Source organism: Balaenoptera physalus, assembly GCF_965194825.1.
Source record: "Balaenoptera physalus genome assembly, chromosome: 18".
NCBI classification, from domain to species: domain Eukaryota; kingdom Metazoa; phylum Chordata; class Mammalia; order Artiodactyla; family Balaenopteridae; genus Balaenoptera; species Balaenoptera physalus.
Genome location: NC_138899.1, coordinates 48,175,385 through 48,197,091, shown reverse-complemented (window position 1 = coordinate 48,197,091; position 21,707 = coordinate 48,175,385). Strand labels below are relative to the sequence as shown.

The window sequence follows — 21,707 nt, the reverse complement described above, 5'->3', positions numbered from 1 at the left end:
ATAACCATCAGATTATGAGTATATATTTACCATGTTACTGATTTTGATTTCTAGTTGGACATTATCTGCACTATTTTGCTTAATCATATTTTTGACACTTTTTTCTGTATTTCCAAGTAGTACCTGTTCTTAATTACTTTGATAGGTCTATAGTAAATATCTAATTGTAATCCAAACACTTGGCAATTCCAGATCCAGAAAGATTTGAGAAATATTTTTTTTTGCAAAGACTAGAACTTGACTGACAATGATAGCTATACATTTTAAATGGGACTGGGATTCAGAAAGGAGTTGAGCAAGGGTTGTACTTGTACAGTTTCATAGCAGCTTCTGTGTTATCAGGTTGCAGTTCTATTTCATTACTGTCTTGGGAAATGAATTACCAGAATAGCATATATAGATTGGCTATGTTATAACAGTGCAAACGTTCAGTGACAAAGACAACTTGTTTTTGAATTATCCACCATTTATTCATGGTTCATATCATTGCTTTACTTCACTAATGTGGCTAACCAGGCAAACTGTACATTAGAAATACAGGACTCTAACAAAGCAAAGAGGGATTAAGATAATGAGGTGGGAAGATAGTGGAAGATGTTAAAATAGTAGTTTGATAATTAAGTATTAATGCAGAGTCTTCATTTTAATATGCATATGATATACTTTTACTTTTCAGAACCTAAATCACAGCCACAGCAGCTTCATCAAGGACAACACAGATTGTCAAATACTGAGCAAAATGGAGTAAAAGATAATAATCAACCAAGATATCTTCCTCGAAATGATACCAGACAGCCAAGAAATGAAAAACCTCCTCGTTTTCAAAGAGACATCCAAAATTCAAAGTCAATTTTAGAAGGCAGTGGATTACCTAGAAACAAAGGTTCTGAAAGACCAAGTACTTCTTCAGGATCTGAAGTATGGGCTGAAGAGAGAATCAAGTGTGATAGACCATATTCTAGATATGATAGAACTAAAGATACTTCATACCCTTTAAGTTCCCAGCACAATGATGCTGCATTTAAAAAAAGGGATAACTCTATGCAAAGCAAATCAGGAAAAGTTCCATCCTATGCAGAGGCAAAAGAAAATCCACTTCCTCAAGGATCCATAGATTACAATAATCAAAAACGTGGGAAAAGAGAAAGCCAAACAGCAAATACTGATCATTTTTATGATAGGAAACCACAAACAATAAATAATGAAGCTTTTAGTGGTGTAAAAATTGAAAAACATTTTAATGTAAATGCTGATTACCAGTATCCTGTCCGAACGAATAGTTTCATTGGTGTTCCAAATGGAGAGACAGAAATGCCACTGAAGGGAAGGCGAGTAGGACCTATTAAGCCAGCAGGACCCATCACAGCTACACCCTATGATGATAAAATATTTTACAGTAGTGGACCCAAAAGAAGATCTGGGCCAATTAAGCCAGAAAAAGTACTAGAATCATCTATTCCTATGGAGTATGCAAAACTGTGGAAACCTGGAGATGAATGTTTAGCACTTTATTGGGAAGACAACAAGGTATGCATGTTATAAAGTTATTAAATACTAATAGTACTGAATGTAACAGTCTAGTGAGACCATAGAAAGCCATTGCTTTGGGACTGAGTTGTGTTCTATGATTGTACTTGTTTGTAAAGTCTTTGAATAGATGTATACATATATAACTTATCAAAGGGAAAACAAAATATTTAATATTTTTTATGGATGCTTAGGAGTCCCATAGGATTTGGTTATGTTAGGTTTGATTTTCACTTGCATATCAGAAAAGTATTTGAAAAGTGATTAAGCGAAGTTGATGAGTTACTTCAGTTATCATCAACTGAACTATTAATATTTTCTTTCTAGTAAAATTATACTGATTCACAAGGAAGAAAATCAGTTGAATGGCACACAAATTCTGCAGATTTCATTTAATTTAAAGATAAATACACAGTCAGCCTACTTTAAAAAAAATTAAGAGCAGGAGGGTTAAGTATTTAGCTAATAATAAATAATTTAAGAAACAAATCATTTAAACAATCTTCAGTTCTACATTATATTCTGGCTAAAAGGGAAAGAGGGAAATCGTGAAAAAAAAAAAAAAAGAAGATGAGGTTGAGAAGGAATACAGTGCATCAGATAAAAGAGGCTGGCTGAGAGGGAGAAGACCAACACAGTGCAAACAGGAAGGGGAAGAGGACAGAGGGACCGTCAGAGAGAAGGGCCTTTGTACGTGTTTCCCGTTCTGCCCAACATGCTCTTCCACCAACTACTCTTCTGATCCTTGAGGACTTGGCTCAGATACTTCCTAGAAGAAGCCGTTCTTTTCTGCCCCCTCATCCTTTCTACATTATTGTCTTCCTCAATCAGTGCCTTGTTCATTTTCTAAAACTTATCACATTTTGTAAGTATTTTTGGTTTTGGTTCCTGCATTGATAACTCTTTCCCCTACCATGATTTTAAGTTCCTTGAGGGCAGGACCATGTATCTCTAGTTTTTCCTCTATTGCCCTGTTCCTCTCATAGTGTAGGTATTTCATAATTATTTGTTGACTTTGTTAACTAGATCATTCTCAAGGGTGCACCTACACAGGAAAAAAATCGAGTAGTTAGGGGACTGGAGATATTAGCAAGGTAATAAAAACAGAGGTGAGTTATAGTGTGAGGGACCTAGGTGGATGTGAGGATCAAGTCAAAAAATATTTGAAATAAATATTTCATATGTAGAGTAGTTTCAGTTGATAAGGGTGTGCCTGTGTGTGGCTAAAAGGAGTGGTGGAAGTAAAGTTAACTGAAAATTTCAAGGAACTGAAATTCAGGCTAGGAAGTGTGGTTGGATCTTTTAAAAGATGCTGTAGGGCTTGGGATCAGGAGGTGTTATCTAATGATAGGAGCAAGGAGGGGTCCAGGTACAACTAGATGGCATAGTCTTTTAAGATTTTGGTATGAATGTGGGATAACATTTGTCTAGAAGCAGCATCTCTACTGTCAAGTTTTTATGCAAGGCTAAAAGCAGAGGAGGAGATAGCACTAGCTGTGGCTTTTCTTTTTTTCAAGAAAAGCAAAAGCCTTCCCAGAAATACCAACAGACAATTTCATTGGTTGGAACTGTTTCACATGGCTTCTCCTTGGCTATTAGGGAGACTGGGAAACCAAGTAGAGGCGTTCTTCACTATCTAGACTCTTACTCTTGCAGCTGAGACAGCTCACTTTCCAAAATACAACTATTTGATTTGGCTAGTGAGGGATTACTTATGCTTAACTGTTTCTCCATTATGGTAGAGGCAAGAAGTAGTTGGAAGTCAGTGTTAGTTTATAGAACTTACTTTGTCTACCTTAGAGGGAGGATTTCACTTCTGTCAGATGCTTCTGTGAAAGGTTAAGATGAGGATGGAAATTTTATTTTGCATTGGACAGCATGGAGTTGATGGTGACCTTGATGAGCAGAGGAAGTAAATGATTAATAATTAATCATTAATAATGTTTGAAAGGCTTGGTAAAAGACTCAGGCTTTCCATTGAAATCCCATAAGGATTGTGCCCTAGTAGTAAGTGCAAAATACAAACAAGCCAGTACAACGCCTAAAATCAACCCTTTACATGATTAAGGATATCTCCTTGTACTCTGTCTGCCTGCCCCCCAAAATATAATCCTCTTTTGGGGAAAAGTAACATTTTCTATACAGATCCTCTTCATAGTATTTCATCTACAATGTCTGGCATCCTATAAAAAATTATGAGGCATGGTTAAAAATACAAAGAGAGAGAGAATATGAAAGACCAGAAACAAATAAAGCAACAGAGAATAACAGACCTAAGATATTCAGATATTACACTTAGACAAGTTCTTCAACAAATATTGAGTATTCAACAGACCATAATTGAGTAGCTGCTAAGTGTTAGGTGCTTGGGATATATCAGATAGTTTTGTCTGTGCTATTACCCAAATGCCTTCAAATACCTGATGAGATTGTTATTAAAGCTTTACTTTCAATTGTAATTTTCTCAGAAAATCAATGATACTGAATTCATCTATTGCCTCTACTGAATATATTCAAAATAATGTCATATAGCTTCTGAAAGATAGTGCCTAATATTTCCCAAAATGTTTTGAGCTTTTAGAGTATTCTTAGAATAATTGGATGATCATCTAAGATGACTACTTTGAATTTACGTGGATGTATACATTCAGTTTAGAGTGAAGGACTGTAGGCTCTGTATAGATGCACCTTTAAGCAAATAAGATAAATAATATTCACTCTCTGAAAGAGATGGCATTAGTTATCTTCTGAAACCACCTAATTTAAGAGATAACTTTTAAGTGTCTTTTCAAGAATAGACAACTTTCCAATTTTCTAGCCAGAGACTAAGGTAAAGATTTAAGAAAAGCATTGTCTATAACTGTCATTAAGAAACCATAATCTTAATTGCATTGTAATAATGTTTTGGAAATAGTATCATTTAAAACATTCCTCATGATATCTTACCTTCTCTCAAGCTTTACTTCCATAGAAGGATTTGAGCATTTGGGACAATGCTTTTTCTCCCTGTATGTCTGCCATAACTAGTTCAGCTCTTTCAGCCCTGTCAACTGGGATATTGTAACAGCTTCCAAATTGGTCTCCCTGCCTTAAATCTTATTCCTCTTAAACTTGTTACTGACACTGCCAACACTGTGATCTTGGTCTTAGAGCATGTCATTCTTCCTGGTTAAAATCTTTCACTTGTAGTCTTTAGCATGCATATAGAGCCTCTATCAGCTGGTCCTTACCTTCTTGTCCTATTGGTTGACCCTTCTCACATCATGCCATAGTTAATTTAAAACTGCTTGTTGTTTCCTATACTCGTCTTCATGTTTTATGTCTCTGTAACTTTCCCTGGAACACCCTCCTCAGTTCTTAACTTGGCTAAATACTCTTCATCCTTGAAGACTGTATCCATTGTCATCTGCCCCAGGAAGCTTTTCCTGAACTCCTCAGCTTTATTAAGTGCCATATCACTACGCCTTTACTGCAGTACTTTCCACATTATATAGAAGTCATTTTTCACATGTAGTTCCCAAAAGGATGTCAAGTTATTTGTTTTCCTAGGATATATTATGACTGGCTGTCATTGTTGAACTTAACTGTTGAACTTACGTGAACTGACATTAATTATCTAAGAAGCTTACAACTGAAGCATGGGTACAGAAATACAGCAGTTTACAGAACACAGACGTGTAAGGCTAAGAAATAAAGGAGGAAGGGAGAGATGTGAATGTATAATAAGAACTCTAAGATAAGGAAAATTCTAGCATGGTATCTCTAAATTTGCTAGCATCCAGATCTGGAAAGGAAAATACCATGGATTAACTTAATAACTTTTGTAATATGAAGTATACTAGTTAATCAGTGAAAACAGGGACTTCCCTGGCGGTCCAGTGGTTAAGACTTTGCCTTCAAATGCAAGGGGTGCGGGTTCGATCCTTGGTCAGGGAGCTAAGATCCCACGTGCCTTGGGGCCAAAAAACCAAAAAATATAAAACAGAAGCAATATTGTAACAAATTCAATAAAGACTTTAAAAAAAAAAAATCACTTATTTAAAAAAAAAATCAGTGAAAGCAGGTTCTTTCCTGGTACACCCAGAGTAACTGCTATTTTAGAAGATTGTAGAGAATAAGAATTTTTGTTGTGTTTAGTATTTTTTGATTCTGGTGAGCCTATTAATGTTACTGAACTCAGGCTTGGCTGTTCATAGCTTGAAAGCCAAATCTCGAGAGACAAGTGTTGGGTAAAAAGAAAGATGGCTTTATTGAGGAAGCTGGCAGTCCTGGGAAGAAGATGGACTCGTGTCCCAGAAAACTAACTCCCCATTGCTGATCGGGGGGGGCAAGAGCTTTTAAAGGGGACTTTCAGGGATGTACAGGTGGAGGGAGGGGTTGGTGGAGGGGAGCTACATGCAGAACAGTACAGTCAGCTCCAGCAATCATCTTGAAATTGGTCATGCAGTGATCTGATCATCATATGATTGTTTTAAGTACAAGTAATCTTCAACTCCAGCGTCGGTGTGTTCCCATTTTCTTGAGGCCAGTTCTTGGAATTGTGTAAGATGGAACAGCTTATGTCATGGCTACAGTCATCATGTGGTTAACTTTTTATACCTGGTGGGGGTTTCAGTATCTGCAAAACAGCTCAAAGGATACAGCTCAGAATATTTATCTATAGCCCTGGAGGAGAAACTAAAGGTCCTTGACTTTGCTTAATGGCTAAACTATGAATATTATTATTTTGTCTTGCTTGACTATTTTCCTTTGTTTCTGCATTTTCTCACTTCTCTGATTAAATTTATTCTTTGGCTAAAGTTTTTCTACAGACAAGAGGCAGGTGGAGGACATGGAGGGAGAGGGGTGTTTGTCCTGGGAAGGTCCCTACAAGGTCCTGTTATATTAAGAGTTACTGTTAGAGTGTTATATTAGAGCATCCTACTGCCCTAGTTTGAAGAAAACATTCCTTAAGAGTAAATAAGAGTTTTATGAGTTTTTCATTTCCATTTCATATTCACTAAGCAACGTTCAGACGTATAATTTGAGTCCTGAATGGGTTGACCTATAGTGGAGGGAATACTCCAATCAGTTGACCTACTCCCAGTTACCTCAACAGATAAATTTAAAAATTGTAGTTGTTATGTAAATTCAGTTCCTAGTGAGTTTGTTAATGTGTGTTGGTTCCAAGAGCCAAGGAACACTGGGTAAACAGATGAACTAAAAGTGTCCGGTCTTACAGTGTCTCAAATCCTATAAATCCTGGATATAAGTAATGTGCTTACTTTTTACCTGAAGACCCTCCTTCACCACAGCTGTCTGTATGACTGCAACAATGAGCCTTTTACTTTGGGTTTTTTTTTTTTGTCATATATTTCTGTTTTTTAAATACATTGCTCCATACTTAAATATTCTGATTAGTACATAAGAATCATCTTACCAGTGTTAGTCAAAGGGCTTCAATGGCTAACAACAAAACATAACACTAGTTCTTTTTACACCCATTAGCATGTGAATGTTCTTCTCTATTGACCCTCTTAGTTCTGAAATCTTACTATTGCTCAGTATACGTATGTCAGAACTCACATGGCTGAGAGAATTTCTCTCTTTTCCTTAGCCAATTTATGATTATCCAAAGGTAAGCTTTCTTTCTTAAAAATATTATTCTCTTAAAAATTATTTTCTTTAAAATATTGTATATTTCAAAGTTGCTAAGAGTGAATCTTAAAAGTTCTCATCATAAGAAAAAAAATGTTGTAACTATGTGTGGTGATGGATGCTAACTAGACTTATTGTGGTGATCATTTCACAATATATACATAGATCATTATGTTGTCCACTTAAAACTAATACAATGATATACGTCAATTGTGTCTCAATAAAAATTGATTTTAAAAATGAGCTTTCAAAAAATACAAATATTGTAACATTTTGAGTATTTACATTTCCATCATGTATCACCCTTTGTAGACAATATTGATTGTCATATTTAAAACTCCTTTTTGTCTCCTCAGTTTTACCGAGCAGAAGTTGAAGCTCTTCATTCTTCAGGTATGACAGCAGTTGTTAAATTCATTGATTATGGAAACTATGAAGAGGTGCTACTAAGCAACATCAGGCCCATTCAGACAGAGGCATGGGTACGTGATCCAAATTCTGTACAAAGGCATAAGCTGTTTTGAAGGAAATACATAGCTCTAAAAGATTAGTCATAGTAATATGAAATTTGCCAGTGGAAAAATATTTTGAATTTGCTTAAAACCAGCTACTCCTAAAGTAAGATTTTAATTTAATAATTACACTGAACTACAGTAAAAATGAATGCATTGCAATTGCTTCTCTTGTATAATGCTTTGTTATGTTATGCTTTGGAAATAGGTGCCCTTATTTATATGTTGGCGAAAAATGTGTATATGTTTTTATGGGTTCTTATGCATATTTTGTTCTTTCCGAGTTTGTTACTTTAAATTTGACTAAATTATGTCCAGCAGTTGTCAAATTTAAGTCTCTGTTGGATACATGTATATTCTTTATTATTTTAGTTACATGTAAAATTAAGAAAAACACTTTAAATTATATATGAACTCATACTCCATTTACTACACATATGTTTATATATGTATATGCAGATTAAATTTAAATATCTTTGTTTAATAATTATTTGATTAATTTTGTTGCCAAATGTTATGTCAAAGCTGTGATGATTTTGTTGATGTAATTTAGACTGTATTGGCCTCATGGAGTCCATTTTATACAGGACTTATGTGACTTTACATAGATAGATTCTCAGCTACATTTAGGCAAAAACAGGAGGACAAGGCATATTAGAATTTGTTTCATAAAGTTTTTTAAAAATTTATTTCCTTTCTGTAATTTGTGGATAGCTGTTAATAAACTTATCACTAGAAGCCTAATTTGTTGCTGTTTCCCTAAAATGTAAAAATATACTAGAAAACTATATCATCTAGACAGTAGCCTTCATCATTGAAGCATACATTCTCATGAGCTGCTTTTAGTTTAGTTTCGCTTTGGTCTTTCTAGATTTTTCTGTCATGACCTCTGTGTCACTACTCCCTCTCGCCTCCCCAAAGAAGAAGATAAATAAAACAACAACAAAAAGCCTAGTAGCAGCAATCATATTTGGGTCCATAGATCTTTATTCTTTACCTTTTTATTCTAGAAAAATGATCATTTTCTAGGTAGCTTATTGTTTCATATTTTACAGTGCAACATTCATACGTTTAAGAGATCCTTTCCTTCACTCTCATTCTCTAAAGTTTAGCTGCTTTTTCCCTAAAAGACTGAAATACCATCAATATCTAATTTATATCTTTTCTTAGAGAAACTTGATGTAACTATATCTTTTGCCCTTTTGATTCCCATGCGATGGCTGTTTTTATTCTCTTTTCATTTATTCTCTTTTTCATTAATACTCACATCTTAATGTAGTTTTGATGGTAAAAGTATTTATTGAGTCTGTATTTCTAGAAGTTGAACCCTAGTTTGCTATTCATCATGTGATCCCAGTGTTTTTGGCCATTACAGTCAGAGTCAAAATTAAATTTTTACATTTAGTGTTTTTTTAGGAGATTTAATAAAAGATTAATTTTATTCTTTTCTTCCTAAAGAAAAATTTAAGTTTCCTTACTTTGTTTCTTCTCTACTGCCTCTTTCTGTTCCAGAGTGGACATAACTGATGAGCACATTTCTCATTCCTCACTGTAGCTTTTCCATTCAGAGGTGTTTGGTACTGAAGTGATCATTTTCTTTCTACAGTCAGTGACTTTTCCTTTTTTCCCCTTAATAGCCCTCATTGCTTTATTATTGATTTTAGGTCTTTGTAAACTTAGCTGGACAATAAATTTATCACGTGACAGCCCACGTAGTGATTCTGAACCACAGCAATACTTTCGTATTCTCCCTGCCTACTTGTGAATACTCTTCTAGGCTTTATTGTGCTATTTTTTTTTTTTACCTATTTACTTTTTCTGCAGTCAACTTAAAAATCTTTCATAAGATACGTGAAATATTGTTCAGGTAGAAGCAGGATAGTATTACTAAATATTTTGGAGATTCTGGTATTTCTTTTCTCCTATTTACAAGTAACCAAGTGATTGTTGATGTTTTATGATTTTGCATAAATTAATATAGCAAATATTTTTGGATCATGAACAGTGTTATTGAGGATAAGATCATCCTTTCTTCCTTATCTGTGTGAATAATTGACTTAGTTGTAGAAGCAGCTCCTTCTTGATAAATAGAAGCCACCAGCTTAACATATCTTAACCCATCTCCATTTAAAAAAAAATACATATGTGTGCATATACATAAAAAGCCTCTGAAGAAAAACAATCTATGTGGCTGTCAGTACATTTAACATAGAATTAGTGTAGAGTTCTCTTATCCTCTGAGAGTGCTGATGTTGGGGTCTATGAGCACTTTTTGTTTTTGTAACTTGGGAATTGTAACAAGTTTTAATCAAAGCAAAACATTCACTATACCAATAAGAAGGTAACTCTAATTGATAAGTCATACTAGAAAAATTAAAGAGCTGCAAAGGTATAGCGAGGTGTTAGAAGCCTTAGCACAATTATTCACTCACACTATGGACTGTGTAATTTTTAATTTTTTTTAACTCTTGCACTACATATGTACATTACTGTTTTTAATTATGAAATGATTTTGTATATTTTATTAAGGTTTATGTTTGTTATTGGCACAAGATTATGGAAAACCTCTTGTTTTCCTAAATGTGGCAATGATCATTCATTGAAATTTTTTTAATAGTTTGCAGGAAAAATAACCAAGAAGCCTGCATCTAAACCAAAAATCTTTATAGAAATCAGTTGTCTGTATTGTCTCTTAAAGGTGTAAGGATAAATTATTAAATAAAAAACATGAAATGAGATTCAATGACTAAGTAAATAGTCTCTTATATGGAAAATTAAAATAAAAATCAAGTTAATAGTTTAAATCTAACTGTTAATATTTTTCTCATGAAGTTTAAGAACTAATTGCCTTAAATCTGTCTGTAGACAAATTTCTATTTTCCCCTTCTATCTGGATGTACCTTTTTACTTCCAGAACATACTCAGTGATGATATTTTAGATGGTAAAAATATATGTTCTGATTATGATTAAATACTTTATTTCCTCCAAAATGATCTACTGAACTTTTTGTTATGTTATATCATACTTGATTTTTTTCTTCTAGCTAGATTAAACCTGGATCTTTTAACTATGGTAAAATATTCTTTCTTAATTTTAGTGTCTTTATTATAGTAAACTCTCTATCATATATTAATGTGAGATTCACAGCTCATTCTTAACTGGATAAATCCTCTAACTTTTTTTTAAATGTTCTTTGTATATTGCAGGATTTTCCTTATTTTACCAAAGTAAATGAAGCATTATGGAATCTCATATTATGTGTAAAACTATGTAGGGAGAAAACCATAATATTATTTTATATTTCTGATCACTGTATGAGAAAACATTAGGGGCAAAGGAAACCTATTTGTGTTTCCTGCAGGCGCTTTTCAAATTTATTCTTTTTAACTCTAAAACTAATATCAGGAAACCAGTAAAAAGATGCCACAGGCAATTTGGAATTACTGTAAAATACCCTGGCATTGCTGCTCAGACAAATCTTTTGTGTTTTTAGAGTGTTGTTGCTTCTGAATCACTTTTCTAAACCTGGAAAGACAGTGTCAAGTCCTGATTTCCCAGAATATTTATGACTTGTATGCCACTGAGACTTCTATATCCCAAGAAATGTTTTAGAACATGCTGATTTCTAAACTTTCTTTTTAAAGGTTCATAGTATCAGGAAATGATCTTTGTTCAGTTAATGTTCCAACTAGAAAAATTATGATTGTATCGATAATGGTTAGTTCTAAGACCTTAGCATACACATCATCTTGGGCAGTAATTCTGGAAAGTGACAGATGGATTGTTATTGTCTTTTAACCTACCTTAAATGTTTTTCTGTAGCATATTTATTTATTCAACAAATATTCATTGTATGTATGTTAGGTGCTAGACATTGTTTTGGGTGAGGAATACATGTTACTACTCAAAACACACAAAAGTCCTGCCCACAAAGTTAGAAGAAAGTTATATTTCCAGTTACGTGAAACAAACTTAAATATCTCATGGGAGTGTTCATTCTTACCTCTTGAAGCTTTAAAGCAAGATATAAGTGGGAAAAATGTTGTTTACTGATTTTTAATTTAAATAATGTTTAGGTCTTTATTTTATTTCACCTTATTTGAAGATAAAATTATTACAGAAGAAAGAAGTGTCATTTAATGAATTTTATCTATTTAAAATTTCCTGTTTATCTACTTGATTTAAAAAATAAATTTCTTTTTAGGTGGGTTTGGGTTTCTTTTAAAAATAATTATAATGTATATTTTTTTCAGTTTTAGCGTACTTTAAAAAAAGAACTATCAGTTTCAAGTTTTACTTTTGAAGTAACTTTGTGCAAAATTTATTTTATAATGACATCCTGGGAAGCACATTTGAAAATTACCTTTTCAAATTCAAATAATGTTCAGAAAAAAACATAAAGTATTCTACCACTAATAAAAATATTAAAGAGAAACATATTACCCCCCAAAACCCCCTAACCTATTTAATGAGGAAGGAGATTGAGAGTTGTGATATGTAAATTAATGAGTTAAAATGTATTAGAACAAGGTCATGTTAGTAATTTTAATGATATAGTAATAAAGTTAGGCTATATCTAGTTTGTATTTGATATCAAAGATCATAATAAATATTAAAAGGAGGACAATTGTTACAGAAACCATTAACTTCAAAGGGAAATTAGAATTATGTAACAGTGAGGTTCTGCCAATTAGTATCCAGTAAAAAGCGCAGGCACCTATTTGATCATAGTCCAGAAGGTTTTTCATTTCTGATAATAAATTCTTAAATGAATTAGTGGGTATAATTTACCATACTTAAATTTCTGCACTAAAAGCATAATTTGCGTAAGGTCAGTGAAATACTGAAATACATTTTCTTCCACTATACATATTTTGGGACACTTCCCTTTCAGAGATTGCCATATAGGCAATGCTTATTTTCTTTTGCAGTATAAACACAGAGTAAATCAAAAGGAAACTGTACAGCTAGTTTGGCCCCATTTAAGAACATAATTTTCACCTTATGGGTGATAGAATTTGGAGGATTCCATATAATATCTTTAAGCTCTGTTTTAATAAAGTTTGGTTGTATTTGATATGCTTTATTTATTTCTTAATCTGTCACCCAGCTTTTCACAATTCCCACAGGAGGTTGTGGATTATACAGAAGGACTTTACTAGAGATATGAAAGCTTCTGACATAGAGGGAGAGATGATTCATTCATAAATGATGCCATATACATTGATATATCAAATACTGTTGACATCTACCTCCTGAATCCCAAATTCAGTTTGTGAATTTGAGATTATTATGGAACCTAAGAGATTATTATGAAAATCTCGAAATCTAGTTTTGACCGGGCTATATTATTCAAGAGACATTTTATTTCACCATTAAATTAATACTAAGAAAATAGTATGCTATTTTAAGAACCTGTACAAAAGTACTGCTTGAATTTTGCTATCTGATAATTTAATGTATTGTAATCTATTCAAAGGAACTGTATATAAAAATATCTTTAAAAGGTTTCTGGGTAATCTGAGTTTTCCTTTATTGAGCAATGAAAGTACATCATGTTATTATTTCATGTTCCTTTTTACTGAAGGTAAAATAACTCCCAAAGTGAAATAACATGGTAGGGTATTACCTAAGATGTGCTGTCTTTTTGATTTGTTTCTAACTTTAATTACAATTCATAAAACAATTTAAGCCTTATATTATTTAAATATTAATAATCAAGTTAGCATAACTGTTTGAAAAATCTTTTTTGTGTACATGAATAATACCAGTAGCTATTATGTTAATCTTTTATCTTCTAAGTCTCCCCTTTATTAATAGCAACTTAAAGGATGGACTCCTGAATTATGGTGCTGGTCAATTGAGAAGTAAATTCGAGATGCTTTAGATTTATGCTAAATGTTGTATAATTTTTATTTTTTCTTCAAAGTAGTCTTAAGGAGGCATCCTGGGTATGATCTACAGCTGAAGGGGGCTAGGATTGTCAGATGAACTTATTTTTTCCTTTGACATTTTTGATTTAATAGACCCAAGGTTTGTTCTCTTTCAAGTGTACATTTTATTTTTTCATTTACTTTACTTAACCCAGATTTTTAAAACTGTAATTTCAAACTGCACTGAATTTTACCATTCCTTCACATATGTATGCAGAAGACTTGCTAATATACTCATTGCACAGGAAATAAAGTAGTAAAATAAATGAATCTGAGGAATATTTTTGTTTTGTTTTATTTCTTGTTCCCAAAGATGTTAAAATCTTATATTGGGCATGTGACTTGACTAGGCACTCATGTCAGTATGTTTTAAAGATTTTTATAAATCTGAAGAGGCATCCTTCTTGAATTTAAAAAAAAAACCAGTGCACACAGTTCTGTTTTAGTTTCTAGTGAATTTCTGAGCCTCTTCCAGCTATACCTAAAAAGGCAGAAAAATATGTTGCTTATTGCACCATAGACTTTATTCCCTTTCAGATGGAGCTCCTACAATGCATCTTTCCAATTCTAAAGTCAGTGGTTGTGAACTTTGTTGGTGATAGGCTAGAAGAGGACTTATGATACATATTTGATTGCGTACCATAATGAATCGTCAGTTGTCCATTTTCTTTTTTAACCTTACATGGTCATTTGTGTTTTTCTATACTCTTGCTTTTGTCACCTTATTTATTAGTCATCTCTCTGTGTTTTCATTCTATTTCTTAAACATCATTGTATCCTTTTGACTTTGTTTTTTAAACTTTATTTTCTTTTCACATTTAGTGGGTGGTATCTCTTGATGTATTTGGTTACCCTTCCTACTGATCCTAATTTCCTGAACTTTACTGGACCTATGCTGTTTGTTCTAGAATCATGTGCAGTAGGCTTCACTATCACACCTCTAGAAAAAGAGTGGAGTTGATCTGTCTCCTTGTGAGAAACACTCTGGTGTTAATAGCTTTCAGTTCCATTAAACTTGGGAAATACTGGCAAGAGTTTTACACCTTAGTTTGAAATAACTCCCTTAGTAGTGGCCTGTCGTGGCTGAGAGCTCCATTCAGAAGGGACAGGACGTTCTGCAACAGTGAGTACATTTTATTTGCCTTAAAAAAAAAACAAACCATATAGTTTGTTAAGAGTAAACATAATGATAAGGTTCTAGTTAAGTAGCTCAGACCATCATAAGAATTAAAAAGTTATTATTTTTTTGTACGTACTTCTTCATGCCTAGTCCATCTAGCTCAGGGTTAGTTCTGTTTCCTGGTTAAGTAAATTTGGAAATGCTAGGTTAAAAAATTAAGTATACTTTTTGATTATAGGACTTCTTTGAGCCAGTAACAGATTAATATGTATTTTAAATCTCCAAGAGAGACATATATAGTGTTTATTGCTTCACAAACTTATTTGCTCATGGGACCCTTTTTTTTTTTCCTGTATAAAATTTGTTATAGAAAGTCTACAGGAGGTACTTTGAAAAACATCGTAGCTCTTTTCTTCTTTCTGGTTTTCAAATTTCACATTTTTAAAATAGGGTTAAGATTTATCTTCAGAAACATTGTTTTAGATGTTCCAGACTTCTTCTTAATAATATAATATTGTACTTTTATGTTATAAATAGAGACTAAATATATAAAAGGCAAGTTTTCCTCAAACATGTTCCATGATTCTTTACCTTTCTATGAATAGAGGACAAAATATACTTCTGAAAATTTATGTCCCTTCTAAGTACTTATGCCATTAGTAGTAGTGTTTTATTACATAAAAATAAAATTGAGATCTTCTTTTACATGTAATTATACACAACTCACTGGTCATTTAATTTAATTTTAACTTAACTCTAATTCTAGAAACATTTATGGATTAACTTTTTAAAATTTTCATTCATGAAAACTCCCATTGTAGCTTTTATAATATTGCTGTTTCTTTTCTGTAATTCTTGCCTAATAACCCACATGATATTTATGTGTTTCAGCAGCAAGGCATTGTCATCATTTGTTTGGGTATTGTATTTGTTATTCTCCAATAATCTAGTCTAAGGCAAAATCTGAAATCCTTTTTTTTGTTAAACTGACATTGACTACTGAATCAAAAGAAAGTATCAAAGCAAGTTAATTCCACTGAGTGTGTGGGCATTCTTAAATGAAGAAGAGGACTCCTAAAATACCAAAAATTCTGTTTTGCTTCAACATTTGTATTGCTCCTTTACTAATAGGCTAGTGTGTTCTCAAGCCTTTGACTAGTATTATTTCAATTAATTAAAAGCTTGTTAAAAGCCTCAGAGGAAACAAACTATTAAACTTAACTGCTCTTGATCTTCTGTTCAAGAGATCAGAAGATCTCTCATTTTCCTTGTAACAGTTATTAAGACGAATTGATAATCTTGGATCTAACTCCAGAGTTCACTTGAGAGATCTAGAGGGGAAAAAATTCTTATTTTAAGAAACATATCCTTTCCAGGCACTTATAATTATAAACAAGGGCAGGATGTATGGTTGGATAATAGCTAGTGAAAGTGCAAAGGAACTCTATTAATAAGCAGTAGATGTATACTATAAGTACCATCTGTTTTAGAGCTTGAGGGGATTTGATTTTAAGTGAGCATATGAACTGACTTGGTGGCTGAAACAGTGGAAAGAGGTCAGTAGTTATTTGCTGAATGATTAATGTAGTCCTAGTGGTCACCCTTATTACTTCAGACATGAAGCCTGAGTGTAACAGTTTAATATGATAGTTTTTCCACAAGTATTCTGAGTGCTTTTTGTAACAAAGCTACTTCAGAAAATAGATTGGTCTATATACGCAAGGGATTAAAAGGATATAAGACAAGTAGAAGATAAATTTCCTTCCTTCCAGAAGCCACATAATAAATATTAATAAGGCCTCTATCTGGCTGGCATGGTTCCAGTCTGGGAACCATTGTTGTCATGGTTCTTGATTATAATTTTGTTATGCCTGTTAAATGAATGGTATGGTGTGAAGGAAGGAAGTGGGGAAGGCCAAAGTTGACTTTTGACAACTAGTATTAACTTTAACAACTTTTTATTGGAATTTTTATTTTGCCTGAAGTGTGCTCATTTTTTCCCCCAGATCATGTGATTGGGAAATTAGGCTCAACCCTCCTGGTCATGCTTACCCAAGAGCTTATTATACAAAGTAAGATACTAGAAGTCAGTTTCATTCTGTTTCTATATGGTTCAAATTCTAAAATTTATGGACTTATCTTTTTTTAATGTTGGTAGCCATTTTTGATACTATTTAATGAATGATTAAGGAGAATATAATGAGCATTTTATCTTGAAAAGATTTAAGTGAATAAATAAGGCTTAAAATAATGTGGAGAAGAGTATTCTAGTGTATTTTTTTCCTTATAAAGTGATCAGTTAATATGAATCTTATTAAGAATTCCTGAATTTGACCATCAGTACTCAAACGAATGTTAGACTTAATTAGATTTTTAAAATATGGAATTGAAGTCTTAAAGCAAATAGAAAAGGGAGACAGATCAAGAACTTGAGAGTAGTAGTTCAGAAAGCCTCTAAAAGCTTTGGGCACAAATAAAGATATCCCTGGTTGATCTTTTATGAGCCCTGATTAGTGTTAATGCATACTAAGCAGTTGGCCTTACTGATAGTAGTTCTCATAAATAGAAAGACTGTTAGAGACTGAGATGTAGTGGAGCTGATTACAAAATGATCTAGAAATGCTAAAACGTTGGTCACATGCCCAGTCCATTTAAATTGTATCCTTGTATTCTTAGGAAATAAGCAAAGCAAAGAAAAATTCTCATTGAATGTGTTTAAAATTTATAATTCCCTAAGAAAAATTAAGGAATGTTACAAAAAACTTGAGACTGAGAACTCTAAATTTTTTTTATAGAAAATTACTTATAAAAGCTACAATAAGAACATTTTAGATATAATTTAGAAATGAATATAAGATTTAAATTTCAGGAAGATGATATGCACATTTTCCTATTGATTTATTGAAAATACTTAAAATTGGCTATGAAAAGACTGAATATTCTATTCATTCTAATGATTATAATTGCTTTAATGAAATTAATGACTGAGGGAAGATATTTAAGATAGGAAAAAAAATGACCACAGAGTAGGTTAAATGTAGATTTGGTATCTTGATTCTTAAGCATTTTTCAAAATAATTTTCATAATGGTATAATTTAAAAGGTTTGACTTAAACTGCTAAACAAAAAATTTTTAAACAAACTGCTTTAAATAATTTCAATTATAAGAACAAGTTTTGCTTTCTGAAATGATAATTGCTATTCTTTGAAGTTCCAATAAATTTCACATAAATGGCAAAAATACTTCTGACATTGTCTACTGCCAGTTGCCATTCTTGGACCCAAGGCTGAGAAACATTTTCAGATTCTGTGTGCTTTATCCTGAAAGAATTTGATGAAAAGGGGTCACTGAGAGAGTGAAATGTCTGCTCTGCTTGGCCTTTGAAAGAAGGGGAGAGGGCAGGGCTAGTCTTGGGCAAATTACTTCCACCTCCCTTTTTGCCCCTGCTTCAGCTCCAGGGGAGCTGGAAATGCACAGAAGGAGTCAGAAGACCTGGGTCGAGTCCTGGCTCTGCCACTTACTACCTATGTGACTTTGGGTAAGTTATTTAATGTCTCTGGGTCTCAGCTTCAGTACAGGGTTGTTGTAAGGATTAAGTAATATGATCAAAGGAAATGTGCTTTGTAAACTCCCAAGGTCTATAGAAACTTAAAATTTTATTATCATAACCTGGCCTTCTTCTTCCCAGTTCTTCCGTAGTCTAGTATCCTTGGCTATGCATTTCTTAAGCAGCCCAAAATGACAACTCCTTTTGCTTTTCCCTGTATCCTCTCCATATTGGAACTCTTATTCCTGTCCTCTGCATGCTTCAGACTTAAGTATTCTAAGAATATTAAACCAGACTGGTTAAATTAATCTTCATTATAGAGTGTGGATGTGTTGCCCCTTTTTACCCTTCCCACTCTCACCTTTCTTCTTTAATCTTCTCAGAATTGTGCACTTAGAAACGTCGAAAAATCTCCAGTGCATGGAAGTTCGCACAGTGTTGGCAGAAGTCCCTTAAATCGTGTTACCCAGATCGCTTCTCCACTAGTTAGTAAGGTTGATTGGGTAAATGGGAATATGATTGTGTCTCTTGTCCTTTCTTTTCCTCTGTGGGAAAGGAGATGGAAATAGTTCAGAGTTAAAAGTTCTTCTGAAATCTCACTGATAAGCTAGATCCTAAGTTGAGGAATAATCATAGAGAGGAGACAAGGGATTTAGTGGCCATTTCTTTTTCAGCTCTTTGAGTTATATCTGACTTGGCCTCATCTTTGATTCTCAGTAAACTCTAGCCTACCCTCAGTCAAACTAAATTTATAACACCTGTTGTCTTTACTGGGTGCTCAGTTGATAGAGCCTGCATGGAGCTAAGGAGGAAAGAGAATTTGCCTTCTGCATCACATCTGGTTTCAGATCAAGGGATCTTTAAGAGGGCATAACGAGAGCTTATAGCTCTACTTGATCCAACCTTCCCACGTAATCTAAGAATGCTTGATTTGGCTATGTGTCAATAATAGTAATAATAGCCCCTTATGTTAACTGCTTGCCATTAATGCCTAATTACCATGGAGCACAGTAACAGTTACTCATGTCATGATTAGATTAACTTTCTTAAAATTTTTATTTTATTTTATTTTTACAGCCTTGAACCATTGACTTATGCTCAATATGGTTTCTTGCTGAAGTAGCAGTGTCATCTTTCTTAACTAAAAATTAGAAATATTGAACTCTGGTGGCAATCAAATGCAAATTGAAACAATTAACTTCAGTGTTAAATGTGTGAATTAATGGGAAAAAAATTAAATGATAACGTTCATGCTGGCAAAGATGCAGTGACACGAGTGCTTTTATACATTGCTGATGGCAGTGTAAATTGGTGTGATCTTTCTGATTTTTTTCCAAGCCTTAAAAGTGTTCATTCCCTTTAAACTAATAATCCCACAGTTGTTAATCTCTGCTAGTGAAAGATCAAAGGAATAAGTGAATTTTTGAGCAATGATCACTGCAGCAATAACAGGAAAAACTAGAAACTACTTAAATGCCTAACAATAAGAATGGTAAAATAAAGCATTCATCAGCTGGGTGAAATATTTTACAATTGTGATAAAAGATCATTATGAAGGCTGTAAAATCATGGGAAATATTTATGATGAGTGAATGAAAGCAATTTATAGAGTTGAGAATGCCCTCCAAGTAGTGGTTGTTTTAGTGTAGTAGAATTATGTACAGACTCTGTATATGTGTATATACTTATTTTTCAATTTTATAAACTTTCTATAATTTTGTATTACATTTTTTATTTGAAAAAGTAACAGCAAGCAAAATAAAATTAGCAAGAAGAAAGTTGATCATGATTAGGGAATTTTAGTCTTAAAAAAAATCCCTAAAATTTGCAAAAAGGATCTGAAAATATGGGAGTTTAAAAAAAGAAATATGAATAAAAACATAACTTCTTTCTGATTTTGCCCTTTGCCTTCAGTGAAGTTAACAACAACATGATTATGGTTTTCCATGATAAAATACCATGATCTTTGAACTTGTTCCTGTCTATAATTAGTAAATGAAATACTCCTACAACTAAACCAATAGACTTACCTATACAAATTACCACCTTCATTCAGTCTGTCCATACAACCTACTTTCCAATTCCTTGCAAAATTCTCTCTTAATCACTGTCCCCAGAACACTTCAGAATTCAGTATCTCCCAAGTGCTTTCAAATGCACAGCAAAATACATTTCTCCTATGAAATGTTTATTTAATCCGTACTGGCATACCTTGTTTTATTGCACTTCACTTTATTATGCTTTGTAGATACTGCATTTTTTACAGGTTGAAGGTTTGTGACAACCCTGTGTCGAGCAAGTCTACTGGCACCATTTTTCCAACAGCATTTGCTCACTTTGTGTCCCTGTGTCACATTTTGGTAATTCTCACAATATTTCAAACTTTACTATTATATTTGTTGTGGTGATCTGTGATCAGTTATCATTAATGTTACTGTTGCAAAAAGATTTCAACCCGCTGAAGGCTCAGATGATGGTTAGCATTTTTTAGCAATAAAGTAATTTTTGATTAAGGTATGTGCTTTTTTTTTTAGACATAATGCTGTTGCACATTTAAAGACTACAGTATAGTGTAAATATAAATTTTGATATGCACTGGGAAACCAAAAATTAGTGTCACTCCCTTTATTGTGATATTTGCTTTATTGCAGTGGTCTGGAACCAAACCTGCAATATCTCAGAGGTATGCCGGTATTTACTTAACATTCATAATTTTGGGAATATGTTAGTATATAATTATGATACTTTGTTTGACTCTTTGTTCCTGTTTTAGTTTTTGATACACTATTAAAATATTAACTGTAAAGTGATATTTTTATTTTTGAGGTTTTCTTATTAACTTATAATTTCAAATATATTTTAATCTGTTTCAAAAAACTTTTTAAACACTTATTATGTGACTTTATCTCTCCACCCAGAACAGTGTCCAGCACAACACATTTCTTTAGAACAATTGCATGCCGGACAATGGCAATGCATAGATGCACAGTCTCTACACTAAAAGAGTCAGACTAGCAGAGGAGCCCAGCAAGTAAAGCACCATAGATGGAGAGTGTTTAACTCAGTCAGGAACTGACTCATAGAAGAGGCGAGGCCTTCCCTAACTATCGTATTATAAAACAGCAATGCCCCATCACACAAACTCTCTATCCCCTTTGCCCGCTTTATTTTCTGCATATCCTGCCCCTCCTTCCAACCCCTAAGTGAAAGCAATGTGAGAACAGGGACTTTGTCTCAGCTAATACTTCAGCATTCAGAACAGTCCCTGAAACATAAGGCTTTCAATAAGTACTTGTTAAATCTGAATGAATGAAGTTTAATGTGAGTCTCGAAAGTTTTGAAGGACTTAGCTTGGGAAAAAAATGTGTGAGAGAATAGCAAAGAGTGTAGGAGGGCATGGTAGGGTGAGGTATTTTGGCAGCAGTATAG

The 21,707-nt window shown here is 33.2% G+C and overlaps 1 protein-coding gene across 6 annotated transcripts in view; it reads left to right on the top strand.

Moving 5' to 3' along the window:
* Nucleotides 1-21,707, top strand: part of TDRD3 (tudor domain containing 3) — a 223,456-nt gene that overhangs the window by 170,480 nt on the left and 31,269 nt on the right. For 5 of the 6 annotated variants that reach the window (XM_082435823.1, XM_082435825.1, XM_082435826.1 and 2 more), the window contains 2 exons: nt 677-1,527; nt 7,521-7,646. In XM_082435823.1, coding sequence (XP_082291949.1) covers nt 677-1,527; nt 7,521-7,646 — 977 coding nt within the window. Of the gene's footprint in view, nt 1-676; nt 1,528-7,520; nt 7,647-18,183; nt 18,270-21,707 lie in introns of all 6 variants that reach the window. The other variant, XM_082435828.1, reaches the window with a different exon arrangement.